The following is a 14,763-nucleotide window of genomic DNA, read 5'->3' on the forward strand; positions in this document are numbered from 1 at the left end:
AGTGCACTTTGTGCTGAAAGCAAACAGATATGAATTTTTGAAGAATTCTATACTGTGGCTTTCATACCACTGAACATGCTCCTGATTTATTGATGAAATTATCAATCGATACTGCGCTCGTAATAGCCATTTTGTGCAAATATACATTTACATGTACTCGATGCACTCCTGTAACTTACATGTACATGTGGCCATTGATTGGCCAGTCACAATTTGCTGTGCACAGACTTTGAACCTCTGCTACGCCACTGCATTCCCTGGAATAGGGAAGGTGCCTCCACTGTATCACTGTCCCATAAATTATGATCATTTGTTTTCACTATTAAATGCATTTATGATCATATGCATTGAAATTAGCTGAATGAATTGTTTTGCCAGCTATATATACATGTATAATGTAAGGCTATTTAGAACAAACCTGATACATGTACTGCACATATAAATTACTTTTTTCTGTCATCCTTATACAATTTTGTAAATTTGTCTTGTAACTGTCATGTATGTGACCTCATGTATACACATGTTTACGTAGATCATCGTGGCGAGACAAGTCACACTGAACATAAATTTGTTCATCATGTTGATATGATATGTAGTGCAGATGGCTTCAATACTATCAAATGGACATGTACCCAGTTCATGATTTGCTTAGTATGACATCCACAAGAACTCTGTTAACTGGTGAAAAAGGATAACATTGATCGATTACGTTGACTGATTGCACTGGACTTGATTGATCCTTTGGAATTAGTGTGAATGTAGGTTTTCTAAGCTTTGTTTACATGTTTAATTCCTGCCTGCCATCCATGTTTGTTTTATTTTTTAATTACTTTTTTTTTTTTGCTGTGGGTGACTGTTATTAATCTTTCAACCAACGTCTATATACATTGTACATGTATCCTGCACCAGTCTCACCACTCAGACCTTGGTGATTTACAAACGTCTACCCCACTGAATAGGTTAAGGCCAGAGGTACAGATCTACTGAATGCAGTCTTTATTGGTGTATTTTGGTGGTTGCAACTAGTAACTACTTCACTTATTGGTCATATGCAGAATGCTTAGGTGATTCATATCTGAATCCTTGGAATGTTACGTGATGATGATGTTGGGAGCACTAAAATGGGCCTTTAATGGGAATCAGTGACTTCAAGGGAATTATGTTCAAACGTGTTCTAGCTTTTATCTACCCTATGCCTTCATGATTCTCCCATTTTGACCTCTGGTTCCTGTCCTTTGTGATTTGGAGGATTTGGGGCCCAATACTAGGATGATAGATTTGCATTTTAGTGTAAACAAAGTCCGCCACTAGGCTGGTCATTTTAAATGAATGTTTTGAATAAACAGCAACTTGTTTCTTCTTGCAGATGAGCAGACACAGTTGACAGGTGGGATCAACCTAAGCCCCCTCCCACCAGCTGAGCCAGAATCCAGGACTATCTATCTCAACCAACCGCAGACTACCAAATTCTGCAGCAATGAAGTCAAGTACGTTCGCAAAACCATGGCACAGTTCTAGATTTTGTGTATGAGCACCCCTTCACAGAGGACCTCTGGCATGGCAAGGGGAACAAGTGGGATCTTTGGCTTGCTCTTCCCTCCCCCCGAAGAAATTGAAATATAAAAAGAAGAAAGGAGGGGGGCAAAATAAAAGAAAAAGAGATGAAAAGGGATGAAACTCAAATTTTCTTGAAAAACATCAAAATTGACCCCCTTTTTTAATTCCACTTCTACTGGTGTATCAGTTCGTTGCTGGTGAGTGTTAATCCCCTCAAAAAAAGGCTTAGCCCCTTCCTCCCATAAAAGAAAATCATGGCAGCACCCACGCAGCTGACACAAAGAAAGGCTGGGGTGAATGTACTAAATTACTCAACTGCACCTGTGCCCACCTGCAAACCCTGTGGGTTGTATCTGTGAAGATAGAAATGATAAATAAAATTACATGTACCAATTTTCAATGTCTTGGAGAGCTAACATTGTCTATTCTCCCGTAAGCCATGTTGGTATTTATTCACTGTCAATACCGTAGAGTTGATGACCTTAATCGTCCCAGTTCCTTCAAAATCTACCTGAAGCATTTGGAGGATTTGTATTCAGGTTTTAAGGTTTAATAACTTCTGGGGGGTTGAAGTACATACATGTACATGTATCGTAGAACGTTTATTTGGATTCATTCACAGTGGAGGAGTTAGCTGGATTGAGGAAGATTCCTGCCAGGAATGCCCATCAAATTGGAGTTGACTTACGTGTACTTTTATTTTGTTAATTGATTTTTCTCCCCGCAGCACGGGCAAATACAGCGTGGTCACCTTCTTACCCAAGTTCTTATTTGAGCAATTCCGACGATACGCCAATGTCTTCTTTCTTTTCATTGCACTGCTACAGGTGAGTAATTCTTTCATGTAATGCAAACTTTAGTGAGTTGTCAATCCAAGGGAAGTTTGTTGAGTATCCCCCCCCAAATAAATCAGGACAAATTAAAAATCAAAACAAGCACCGTGCTTTGTAATACTGCATTTAAATCTTAGTCAAACCTTGAGACTAATGTTACAAAGTTGTCAAGCAGGAAAGTATTCACATGTACCTGCCAAAATTCAATTACCGACTTATCCATTTCTAATGACTACCTGTTACTTGAAAAGCACATGTACATCTACAGATATTGCTTTTTGCTTGGAAACTGAGGAAGGTGGCTATTGGCACTCAGTGTATATTCTTAAATTATGATGACACATGTTAAAAATTTAGGTACTCAGATTTTGATGTACTGCAAACAAGTCATTTTTGTAAAGTACATTTCAAGTAATTTTACTGCTAAATACGAACATTCTAACAAATTTGTTCCACGCGAGAAAGACATACATGCCATTGGGGACCATTTACCCATGACAGGCATTATAAATACATAATTTCGCATCATTTCACTATTCACATCGTCACTTCATCAATTTGTGCCCACAGAGAGATAACCTATAGTTTTAAGAAGAAAATCTTTATCTACATTGTACAACAAATGGGGAGAGAAGTACCGAGACGTACACATGTACATGAAGCAGGCAACGCATAAAATGTTTGCCAATCTCTGGCATTTTTTTTTTCAATCGTCTTGAGCGTGGAGGAATTTTCCTGATTGTCACCGCTATTACATGTTGACTGTCTTTGAAATATGTGTTCAAACATATTGTCATTTTCACGATTTGTTCAACTGCCAGACACATTGTTTCCACCATCATTTTTGTTCCACATATCATTTGCAGCAAATTCCTGGCGTGTCACCGACGGGTAAATTCACCACAATGTTCCCACTCCTATTCATCCTGTTTGTCTCTGCCATCAAAGAAATCATCGAGGATTTTGTAAGTTCAGACACGGCGGCACTTTCTAATCCCTGACTTCCTTTACAAGTTCTTCCTCAAACATTTAGCCTTGACCGAATCGACCGATGTTGACATTTAACACGTTGCCAAAGTAAGTGCTGTATCAACCTGAAACCTCAGCTTGTCTCTCCGTATGAAATTGATTGTACTTGTAGGAAACCCAGAATACCATTCAAGGGTAACTTTGTCCTGGCAATGCTTGACTTTGCTGTGGTTTGCCACACTCATACCCTGAGTTTCATTTTTCAAGATCTCAGTTGAATTTTGTGGTTGATTTTTGCCATAATAGTGAGGGCTTTGAAAAGAAAGAAAAGGGGGGGTTTTCAGGGTGATGTTTATGTTTGATGAAACAAGTTGCACACTCTTTTTTTTGCCCAATATATGCATTATAATAAGTCATCTATGATATCATATCTGAATAAGAGTAGCTGGGACTGACGTTTCAATTCCAGCAAGAACTTTGTCAGAGGCAGAAATTACATGTGTATCGTCTACGAAAACCAAACCTATGGGCAGATCAGAGCAAGGACCAGTTGGCTACCACTAGTCAATCTTACCTGGCACCCAGGATATATTTTGTGAACAGGTTACCAAGGAAAATTTGACCAACGGTCAACAAATGATCCTTGCTTGAACATAACCTATTACAGAGCCGTATAGAATCTGAGAGAAGTACATGTACACAGGCTGAGCCCTATCTATTGTAATAAATATTCACACAACTGTGCTCTTAACGTCTCTGCCAACTTCCTCATCGCACTATTCCCTTCTCCATATCATTTGGCATAGTGTGTTCACTCATGCCCCATCGCAATCAGGTAAGAATCAGCATCCATTTCCTTTTCTAACATACTTCCATCTAAGCCCGGGGAAAGTCATGTATCGGTGCCATGGCAACAGCTCACGGACCATTCCATTTTTCGTCCACATCAGGTAAGGACAAGGTCCCCTCCCGCACGCTGCATGCACACCCAACTTTTCTTGTCTCCTCTCTATCTCCCCTACTGCATTGTAGCAAATTCCAGGTGTCTCTCCCATTGGAAATCTGACAACTGTCATTCCCTTACTATTTATTCTTACTGTCGCGGGTATGAAAGAAACAGTCGAAGATTGGGTGAGTACAGTTTAGACAAAGCTACTCCATGCCCTGGTTCATAAACTCCATTTCGATGGCTTGACTTCCTATTACTGACGGACGAAACCAACTTCATTTTTTACCTTCACCCTGCCTGACCTTGATCAAAGAAAGTTTGACATCACTTAAGACTCCAACTAATTTATTGAGTTGTAAAAATACTCTCATGTTATGACCGTGTAGAAAATGTTTGTGAGTTTTAATGTTGAACCTTGCCTACTTATTTTTTTTTTCAAGGTTACAATTGTGAGGTTTCAGTGGACTAGTATTGGCTTTTAAATTGTGCATTTTGGAAGAACCGTGCCATTTAAGGCAATACTCACCTGATCATCACGTGCTTCTTAATCAGAAGAACTGTGCCATTTAAGGCAATACTCACCTGATCATCACGTGCTTCCTTATCAGAAGAACTGTGCCATTTAAGGCAATACTCACCTGATCATCACATGCTTCCTTATCAGAAGAACTGTGCCATTTAAGGCAATACTCACCTGATCGTCACATGCTTCTTAATCACACCCGAGGATTTTTTGATGGAGAAATTTCTTGGAAATGATTCGGCAAATAATACAGGGATATTGCTTTAATGTTAGGGCAGAACCCTTATGAAAAATGATGTTAATTGGAATAAAAGAAGGCTTGAGATATACTTTGCCAGAATTGATACCAGATCCTCCTTGCTTTACTACATCTGTAAGCCACAAGTACTTCAGGCCACTTCATTTGGAAAGAATTTACAGCTGTCTATTTGATTCATTTAATTGTGTTTGATTCATTTGTTATTCATATCAGAAACGCCACCGTGCAGATGATGAAGTAAACAGGCGTAAAGTATTAGGTAGGTGGCTTTCAGTTGGCTTTTGCCATCCCTTTTAATTGATTCTTCTATGGATGTGACCTACCAAATGTCTGTGGATTTAACTTAACAAAAAGTTAATATGTCAGTGTTTCAAAAGCAGCTGTTTATTCAAATCTGAAGCTTTTTGATAGCCTCAGATAGGAAGATATGAAATATTCATCAAAAACGACATTCTCCGCATTTATCAAAGACAAGTGCTTTTAATCTGTTTTTTTTTTACTTTAACTACTTTAACATTTTATTTTCTGTCAGGTTTATTAAGTGAGAAACCACAGCTCATCCAGCGGTTTGTTCCTGTATGGTCTTGTGTGCATTGCAATTTAAAAATAAAGATTTTATAATGCCATGTATGACCTTCAGTGTTATTCTATGACTTCGTCCTTTGTTACAGTTCTGCGCTATGGGATTTGGATGAGAGTGAAGTGGGTTGAGGTAAGAGCACTGATTCAAGGCAATCTCTGTACCCTTCAAGGCTTGGGAAAAGCATGTGGAATCTGACAGTTTCGTAGTAGGCCATTATTTCATTTGAACTGAAATACATTCATTTCTAACAAATGTTTACTGTAACATTATCTACATTGCTAATATGACATGCTTTCAGACTTGTGTGAAGTGATTAACTATACAGAGGTTAGTTTGGAATTTAAACCATTTTGCTTGAGGGTCAGCAACAATCGAGATACAGAGTTTATCTAAAGTTTCTTGAATCAATTCCTGTGTCAATATCTGTTTGAATATTTAATTTATATATTAGGTGGTCATTGGTGACATAGTCAAAGTTTGCAGAGAGGAATTTTTCCCCGCCGATCTTGTGCTGCTCGCATCCAGGTAAAAGTTTATCTTGTGTGATTAACCCTAACCCCATAGGGTGTACGTAAAATCGTACTGAAATTGGAGGATTTGGGACTGTTAGGGTTAAGAGGACAAGGGTTTGAAGCCTACTGCTGGCCATTTCATTGTGTCCTCAGGCAGGACACCTAACCTTCTTCAAGAATTATGGGGTATATGCAGTGAGAAAGAAATGCCCTTTTCACGCCTGGATTGTTGGTTGGATTCACTTGATGACGCATGACTTGTGATCAACACGTACAGTAATGATTTAGCAACTCTGGATGTTCCGCTTGAGAATTGACTTTGTTGGCATTTGATTGCTTGTTCAGTTATGAATATGACGTGGACAACACGGGAGAGTGTTGCAAGTGTAGTGGCTAGCGTACTTGTTGCTGATGATAATAGTAACGGAAATTTATGAGACACTGGATCCACCTTGATAAGATGCTCAAGGTTCTGAGCACAATTTACGTACGGAAGACACTAGGGATACAAGAATGAAGATACAATTGAAATTGTATGGAGTGAAGACCAAACCAACAATTCACACTATGTTTTGATGCATTTTGTAGGTTGAGATGCACTTGAGTAATTTTTCTGTATTTGAGATGTACATGCATTTGTCCAAAGTCAGTCATGTTGGATTTGTCATAGATTCGTTTGTGTAAAGAAATCAACAATATATGAAAATGTCAGAAATTATTCACTTCTGTGGCCACTCTTCTTACTCTCTTAAATGAAGGTATATTTTGATTTCGTAACAATGTATATGTGCTTGCAGTGCCCCACAGGCCATGTGCTATATAGAAACTGCCCAGCTAGATGGAGAGACCAACCTGAAGATTCGCCAGGGTGTACCGCAGACGGCCCATCTAGTCTCCAGTCAGGAGTTGATGCAGATGAACGGTCGGATTGAGTGTGACGTGCCAAACAGGCACCTGTATGAATTCACCGGAAATATCAGGGTCAAACAGGAGCAGTCGCTGTGAGTGCATACAACCTGTAATGTTGTTTCTCGACGTAGCTCATTCACTCTGAAATGTCAGATCTGCAACAGTCAACCATTCTGTAAATCAGACATTAGTGCATGCCGATGCATTGTGGGTAAATCACTGTGCACGCAGTCATGAATCATATTACATTGCCCGAATAAATCCTCATCATCTGATTGATGGATTGTTAATTGTGTGACGTGAACTACTTGTATGAACACATTAATGTGCAGATGTGAAAACTGTACAATAGAACCTTGCAAAACTGTGAAGTAGTTTGTTTAGGTCAAATGATAAATGCATGCTACACACTGTCATCATGCAGATGGTGCTATAAAGTAACTCTGTGACACAACATACACTGTGAGGTCATTTGACGTGGACAAAATTTGAGTCTTATGTGATGCTGAGGCTGTCGGTACAAAGACACCAATCATATATGCTGTCAGATGTGACAACAGGAACGTTCATTGTTGCTCAAACTAAAGTGCCCTCTGAAACTGACTTTCCAATTCTTTCACAGTTTTCTGGGGATTCACAAAAAGGGGAAATATATATGTGACCCAGAACATCGAAAGGGGGAATAAGTCGCAGATTTTTTTTTTTTTGAGATGGGTACATGGTCAGAAAGAAAATTTCATAATTTTCAAATGGTACACATTGCAAGTGTGTTGAGGGTAACCTTTCATACACACACTTCCAAAATATACAGAAACCGCCACATAATTTACCCACATCCCCACTTTACTTGCTTTTTACGTACAACGGCCTCAGTGACTTACTCCTTATTACGATGTATCGGGTCACAAATGGGCAAACTTCAGTCATGATTTTAAGTGTGAATGAAAGGTAAAATGATTAGCGTGTAAATTACAGATCAGACGACAGATTCATTCAGGTGTTGTGTGATACAAATCAGGCATGCAACTTTTCCTCGGATCAGCTGATTTCCTCGTTTTTCATTTCACATTGGTCCCATTAGGAATTGAAAAACACTGTATAAAATGTTGGAAATATTGGAGTTGCCTCGTTTGTTGTTTTGTTAAAGTTGCATGCCTGACAAATGAATACAGAGATTAATTTCATTCGGTGACAGACAGAATGTTCCATTTGCTGAGTGGAATGGAACATTCCTGTCTGTCACCTCATGAGATTACTCTTACCAGTACACTGACAAACTTGCATTATACGTATACTGTACCTAGGCGGATAAGGCAGTATCCCAAATAATAATGATGTGACTTTGTTTTGGGATGGCAGGTCAGTACCCATTGGTCCGGAACAGGTCCTGCTCAGGGGTGCCGTACTCAAGAACACCCAGTGGATTCATGGGATAGCTATCTATACGGGTCACGAGAGCAAGCTTCTTATGGTAAGATGGCGGAAAACAACATGGAAATAAATTGCCTTGGACCAAACATGGCCAATTTCTCTTTGTTCAAGCTTTTTAAAATTTTCCTGTTATTGGCTGTTCCAAAGATTTGGCTTTAAATTTGCTGTGTGGAGCACACAACGTAAGTTTTGATTGTGAAGTAAATTCTTTTTCATTCATCCTAAAATTCCCCCTTGATTAGCTTGTAATTCTGCTATGGTTAATATTAATAAATCATCCTGAAATTCCCCCTTGATTAGCATGTAATTCTGCTATGGTTAATATTAATAAATCATCCTGAAATTCCCCCTTGATTAGCATGTAATTCTGCTATGCTTAATATTAATAAATCATCCTGAAATTCCCCCTTGATTAGCATGTAATTCTGCTATGGTTAATATTAATAAATCATCCTGAAATTCCCCCTTGATTAGCTTGTAATTCTGCTATGGTTAATATTAATAAATCATCCTGAAATTCCCCCTTGATTAGCATGTAAATTCTGCTATGGTTAATATTGATAAAAGTGTTGATCACCCAGTAAGCTTTCTGCCAAAAACAACTCTGCAAATTTGGTCAACATTTTTTTTCAGAGTGTTTGAGGATTGCATAGGCTGACTGCTTCCATTTCTGCTTTCATTATTTCCAGAACTCTAAAGCAGCACCATTGAAAAGATCAACAGTAGACAGAACAACAAATTCACAGGTGAGAATTTTTGTTTTGTTTTGTTATTATTTTCATATTATTATCATTAATTATTTCTGATAATGACATCAAGGATTTGTCAAAAGCGATCTAGGCACTGTAGCTCGTAAGTCTGAAGAAACCTGTGGAGAGGAGACAACAAGAAGCAGTTACAGTTTTAGAGGTGGGAGGAAAACCCCAGAGGAATATTCTGGGTAAAACCTATGGCCTCGGGTAAGGACTGGAAACCCAATCAACATGTGGACCGAGCCAGGAATGGAACCCGGGACGACAGAGTTGGAGTCGAGGAAAGAACCACCAAGCCAACCGAACTCATGCGTTTTCATACGAATTGATCTCTGTTACATCTTCATGGTGATCTTTCAATTTTTTTTTTTACTGCTGTAGGTTCACCCTTTTATCCCGTTGGTTTCTTCCAGATTCTGTTCCTATTTGTTATACTTCTTGTGCTCTCCCTGGTCAGTTCCATTGCAGCAGAGGTGTGGAATAGGCAACATTTATTATCTGACTGGTACATAGGATTTAAAGGTAATCAGGAAGTTCAATATCACCAAACGTTTATTCCCTTTGTAAAGAAAAAACAATTCATACGTCCAGTGTTGATTTAAAATGAGATTGAACAAACTGTTTTTGTCTATCTAGAAATAACTTTTAATGTAAGCTTCCAAATTGCTTTTGATTTTTAATTAGATTCAGATGGTTAATGATGTTGCCTCTGACTTTTTGGTGTTTAACACTGGTGTCGGCAGACATAAGGGCAAAGGGAGATGGATTTTAATATCTAGGTTCCACATCTGCCGCATATTGAAGAAATTTCAAAAGATTGTGGGCAGTTCCTACCAATAAACAATGACCTACAGATATTGAATGGATTTTACTCCTTGATTCACTCGCTGCCCCTGTAAAAATGGATTGGTAGATGCTCTTGCTAATCCAGATGTAAAAGGTATTTTTAACCCTTGTTTCTCAGCATCTCTTCTCCTGTCCCCGTGTACCCCTGATTAGGTGTGTGTTTTTTGCACAGTGATCCTAACACTGGCTTACTTGTACATTTTAACATATTAATCAAACCTTTGAGGTGCTGTAGATTAACCCTAACCATTTAAGGTCTTTTAATCTACTAAACGTTGGGAGATTTTGTGGGGTGTTGGAAGGTTGAGCCGAACTGTTTTAATATCAGATCACACCTGAAAGAGGCAGTGCCGTGTAGGTTCCTACCATTTAGTGCCAGAGTTTTGAGAAGCCAGGAATGCTGCTTGCTGTGTTGCCTAGGGTTGTTAGGATTTAACGGTAACCATCTAGGATGCATGAAGAAAACGTTTAAATTGGAGGATTCAGAATCGGTAGAGTTAATTATTTGGTGTGTTCAACTGTAATGATTTTACAGTTTTAAATGTGTGATACCGTATGTCCTTTAATAAATAAAACACTGCCTGTCCCATTCATGGATAAGTGGGCACCCACGAGAAAGGTTTACCTCCTTACCTCAAGTGACAGTGATCTAACTTACTAAAGTGGTCATTATTAGCTCCAAGCTGGACCAAGAGAGGGCACAGTTTCTCACCACAGAGGCACCTTTGATGGGAACTGCACTTCACTAGTTCACAAACGACTATGAAATGCTTACATTAGGTTCCATTGCTACCAACAAAATGAGCACTCACCACCAACATGGCTCTTTTTGACCAATGAGGGGGTGCTTCTGCTCAAGGCGGGTAGATGGTACATGTAGTAGGAATACGTGACCAGCAGGAGCAATAATGCTGCAGAGTCGTATGCAGTATTTTAGTAACAGTGTGCATGTAGTTTGTGAAACTGTGTTTTGTTGTCATTGATACTGAGTTAGTTTGTGTTTCAGATGTGATAAAGGTCTCTTTTGTTGGTATCCCTGGTAGATTTTGCTCCGAATTCCTTCTTCTACAACTTCCTGACATTCATCATTTTGTACAACAACCTGATTCCAATCAGCTTGCCCGTCACCCTTGAACTGGTCAAGTTTGGCCAAGCCTGGTTCATCAGCTCGGTAAGCCAGAACCGCAGTTCATTTTCATCCCGAGTCAGAACATTTTTCAGATGAAGTGAATGAGAGGAAGATAGACTGCCGAGGACCCTGCCATAATTGGGATTCTTACATGATCTTTGTTGCTTCAGATGAAAGCACACTGCGGACATTTGTAACTGTCATTTCTCTCCTGTTAAGAAAATCTTGCCAACAACTTACTTGAACTTGATTGAGACTACTTCAGCTAAAATTACTACCGTTGATCCAGTGTTAAAATTCTACATTTTAGCGTTAGTATATTGCATGCTGACCACATACGCTGTTTCATATGGTACTTGGCGGTGATCCAGATTTACATTGCTTAACTTGAGCAAATGACACATGCAGCAGAACGTCAAATGATAGTTTGGAGCTGGAACATTGGCTAAGACAAGACTTTTCAAAGGGGTGGTTGTCAGTCATCGTCTCCGAGACCAACAGAAAATTTGTTGATCCCATGTAAACTCTGCTAATATTCCATGATTGCAGTGCCGTGCGACCCAAACTTGATTTTCCATCCCACTTTCCGTTTGGTCACGGAGAAAGTAGAATGGAAAATCTAATTGTTGTTGGGTGACCCCTCCTCTTCAGGATGTTGATATGTACCATGAAGATACCAACACGCCTGCCAACGCCCGCACATCTAATCTAAACGACGAGCTGGGACAGGTCAAGTACATTTTCTCTGACAAAACTGGTACCCTGACAGAGAACATCATGGAATTCAAGAGATGTACGGTGGCCGGTATCGTGTATGGAACCAACGGGGAAGAGGCGAACGTCTTCTCGCAGGCCAAGTTGCTGGAGAACCTTCAGAATAAACATGTGAGAATTCCTCCCTTTGGCTCATCACCGTACTAACATGAAGAAATAATAGTGTGCTGGAACAATTCTAAACATGATTTGAAGGAGGCTTTAGGGCCAGTCACTGTCTCTTATTCATCATACATGTCTTGTGTGCGTGTGTCTAACTGCACTGTGTATCCTGTGCACTGCGCTACACAACAAATGTCTCTGGGCAGTATTTTTCTGCAGGTGCATCTCAGCTTGGGCTCTGTCTTTATGTCACCACTCAGTGGGAGCATTTGTGCACAGAATACCTCTGTGAGATTCTTTGTACAAGGATGATCAAACTTCTTTCCAACCTTGATCTCCTTGCATTTGATTTGGTAGCAGAGAATGTCCCGGAGAGCTAATTTTGATTCACACCGGTAGTTCTTTTTGTTGTCCATACAGCCAACCGCGTCTCATATACGCATGTTCCTGACCATGATGGCCGTGTGCCACACGGTGATCCCCGAGAAAGAACAAGACAGTGACAAGATCGCTTACCAAGCGTCCTCACCGGGTGAGCGCAGGGTCATGTCAGGTTATTGGGATAGAAATTCCGTCCAAGCCAGGCAAATAATGTGAAGAAGGCCCCAACGTAACCCCCACCTCACCTAAAGCTTCAAAACACTACCTGGTAGTAAAAACTGTTGCTTGTATCCGCCCTGAGTTAAAGTGCACCCCCAATCAGCAAAAGAAAGACAGATGGTAGTAAAGTTTTCCGAGCGGGTTCTTGCACGCCTTCTGCGTGTAGGCAAAGACCATGCATTAAGGAATAAATTTGTTACGGTACTCGGTGTGCTCCGCGTCAAACACGCCGCTGATCTCTATTATAAACGCACGCGTACGCAGTGAGTGCCCGAAAAAGCTCTGTTTTGTTCCGCTTGCACATGACCTTGTTGTACCCTGTACAGTAAGTAATCCAAATGGCTCAGGACCTGAAGTAGTATTTTAAACTGCAAGGTCTCTAACCTGAGATTACCACTTAGTAGTTTGTCTCTCTGAGTCCGAGACCCCAAATGATGTGCTGGGGGGTAGGGGCTACAATATGTCACAAAAATTCAGAGTCCTTCAACAATTTTTCTGCACTGTTTTTCTGATGAATGAATTTAATCTACCCTTGAACAGATGAAGGTGCCTTGGTGGACGCAGCCTGTGCCTTGGGTTTCAAGTTTAATGTCAGGACACCAGACTATGTGGAAATCAATGTGGTATGTCACCATTTGTAAAATGCACACTCATTCATCTCTGGATTTCAACATTCTAGGACAGAAGTTGTGATTGTAAGAAGCAGTTGGGGGAAAACTCCACATTAGTTGTAGCTTTTTAGTCGTGGTACTCTCCCTCAAACAAAATAAGAAATGCATGGAAGCTTGCAACCTGTTTTGTCCAGAAATTCATTCTTTATAGGCAAATAAAAAACAATTCAGGTGGAAGAATCAATTTCATTTAAAGCTCCTATTTGTATGTCTGTCTCTCCCTCCAGATGGGAAAGCAGGAACGATATGACATTCTGAATGTTTTGGACTTTACCAGGTAAGTACAAACAGGGACATTATCATACAAGGATGGATCTAGAACCAAATCTCATCAGCCAGTGCTGACATGTATGTGCTCTGTAATGCAGTAAGGATAAACTCATGCAGAGATTATTGCATGATTTTGGCATTGTTTTGAAAATTTTCATTGTTTTTTTCATGTACATATTAGCCTTGGGTCAAAAAGCTGTTTTTGCTTAACAGTCCAGTGTGTGATTCCAGGTGTGGGTAGATCTGCTATCCTAAAGCCGGGGAGTTTCCCGTGCTTAATGACCAGCAGGTGTAAGTTCTAACCGCATGCCCATCATATTCCTTCATTAACTGTTCTTTTACTTGATAATTTTGAGATATTATTTATTATTTTATATTTTTCTACAGTGCCCGAAAGCGAATGTCTGTCATTGTACGCACCAGCAATGGAACCATACTACTGCTGTGCAAGGGAGCGGTGAGTTAAACCCGTAGATTCAGTGACATTTCAGGAATGGTTTCACTAAGTGTGTCATGGGGAGATTAAGGCATTGCAAGTATAGGGTGATGTCATTTGTGACTAGAATTTTAATCACTGTTTTGTAGGACTCAGTGATCTACGAGCGACTGAGCGACAGCCAGGAACATCGGGATGAGACACTTCTACACTTGGGAGCGTTTGCTTCAGAAGGTACTTAACATCGTCTTTTGTACCTGTGCATGAATTTGATATGAACATTCAGAAGCCTCCTTTTTTGGCTGGAGGGCCTGTATTAAACCCCACCCACAATGACATCATGTTAACAGTTTCACTGGGATGCTGTTCACATGTTCACACGTACATTCACAGTAGTGGCTGACAATAGCCTTGAAATTTTCTCTTTCATTTTATGAATACACTGAACTTTGTGTCCGTTTGTTGAGCTTGGGTGCCATGCATGACCTATGTTGCAGCAAATACCAGTGTTAAAAGACATACTTGCAGTATAAAGAAATGTAATAGAATTCTGTTGAACTTTCAGAAATCCACTGTTGTAGTGTCCAACAATAGTTGTGAAAATGACCGTGGTACCTTGTCATCTTCAAAAAGTCAGCATTCTCAAACGAAAAGAATG

At 39.9% G+C, this 14,763-nt stretch overlaps 1 protein-coding gene across 9 annotated transcripts in view; it reads left to right on the top strand.

Moving 5' to 3' along the window:
- LOC110976158 (putative phospholipid-transporting ATPase IA) overlaps positions 1-14,763 on the top strand; it is a 37,102-nt gene that overhangs the window by 5,159 nt on the left and 17,180 nt on the right. For 7 of the 9 annotated variants that reach the window (XM_022229218.2, XM_087133053.1, XM_022229215.2 and 4 more), the window contains exons 2-18: positions 1,367-1,487; positions 2,285-2,384; positions 3,257-3,355; positions 5,304-5,349; positions 5,762-5,802; positions 6,125-6,198; positions 6,983-7,186; positions 8,454-8,565; positions 9,215-9,271; positions 9,691-9,799; positions 11,167-11,294; positions 11,904-12,137; positions 12,549-12,660; positions 13,269-13,351; positions 13,627-13,676; positions 14,057-14,126; positions 14,255-14,339. In XM_022229218.2, the coding sequence (XP_022084910.1) occupies positions 1,367-1,487; positions 2,285-2,384; positions 3,257-3,355; positions 5,304-5,349; positions 5,762-5,802; positions 6,125-6,198; positions 6,983-7,186; positions 8,454-8,565; positions 9,215-9,271; positions 9,691-9,799; positions 11,167-11,294; positions 11,904-12,137; positions 12,549-12,660; positions 13,269-13,351; positions 13,627-13,676; positions 14,057-14,126; positions 14,255-14,339 (1,725 nt within the window). Of the gene's footprint in view, positions 1-1,366; positions 1,488-2,284; positions 2,385-3,256; positions 3,356-4,391; positions 4,491-5,303; positions 5,350-5,761; positions 5,803-6,124; positions 6,199-6,982; positions 7,187-8,453; positions 8,566-9,214; positions 9,272-9,690; positions 9,800-11,166; positions 11,295-11,903; positions 12,138-12,548; positions 12,661-13,268; positions 13,352-13,626; positions 13,677-14,056; positions 14,127-14,254; positions 14,340-14,763 lie in introns of all 9 variants that reach the window. The other 2 variants (XM_087133051.1, XM_087133054.1) reach the window with 2 other exon arrangements.

This window comes from Acanthaster planci, linkage group LG02 (genome assembly GCF_054643075.1).
Source record: "Acanthaster planci isolate LZ-2023a linkage group LG02, COTS_SCS, whole genome shotgun sequence".
Classification (NCBI taxonomy): Eukaryota; Metazoa; Echinodermata; class Asteroidea; order Valvatida; family Acanthasteridae; genus Acanthaster; species Acanthaster planci.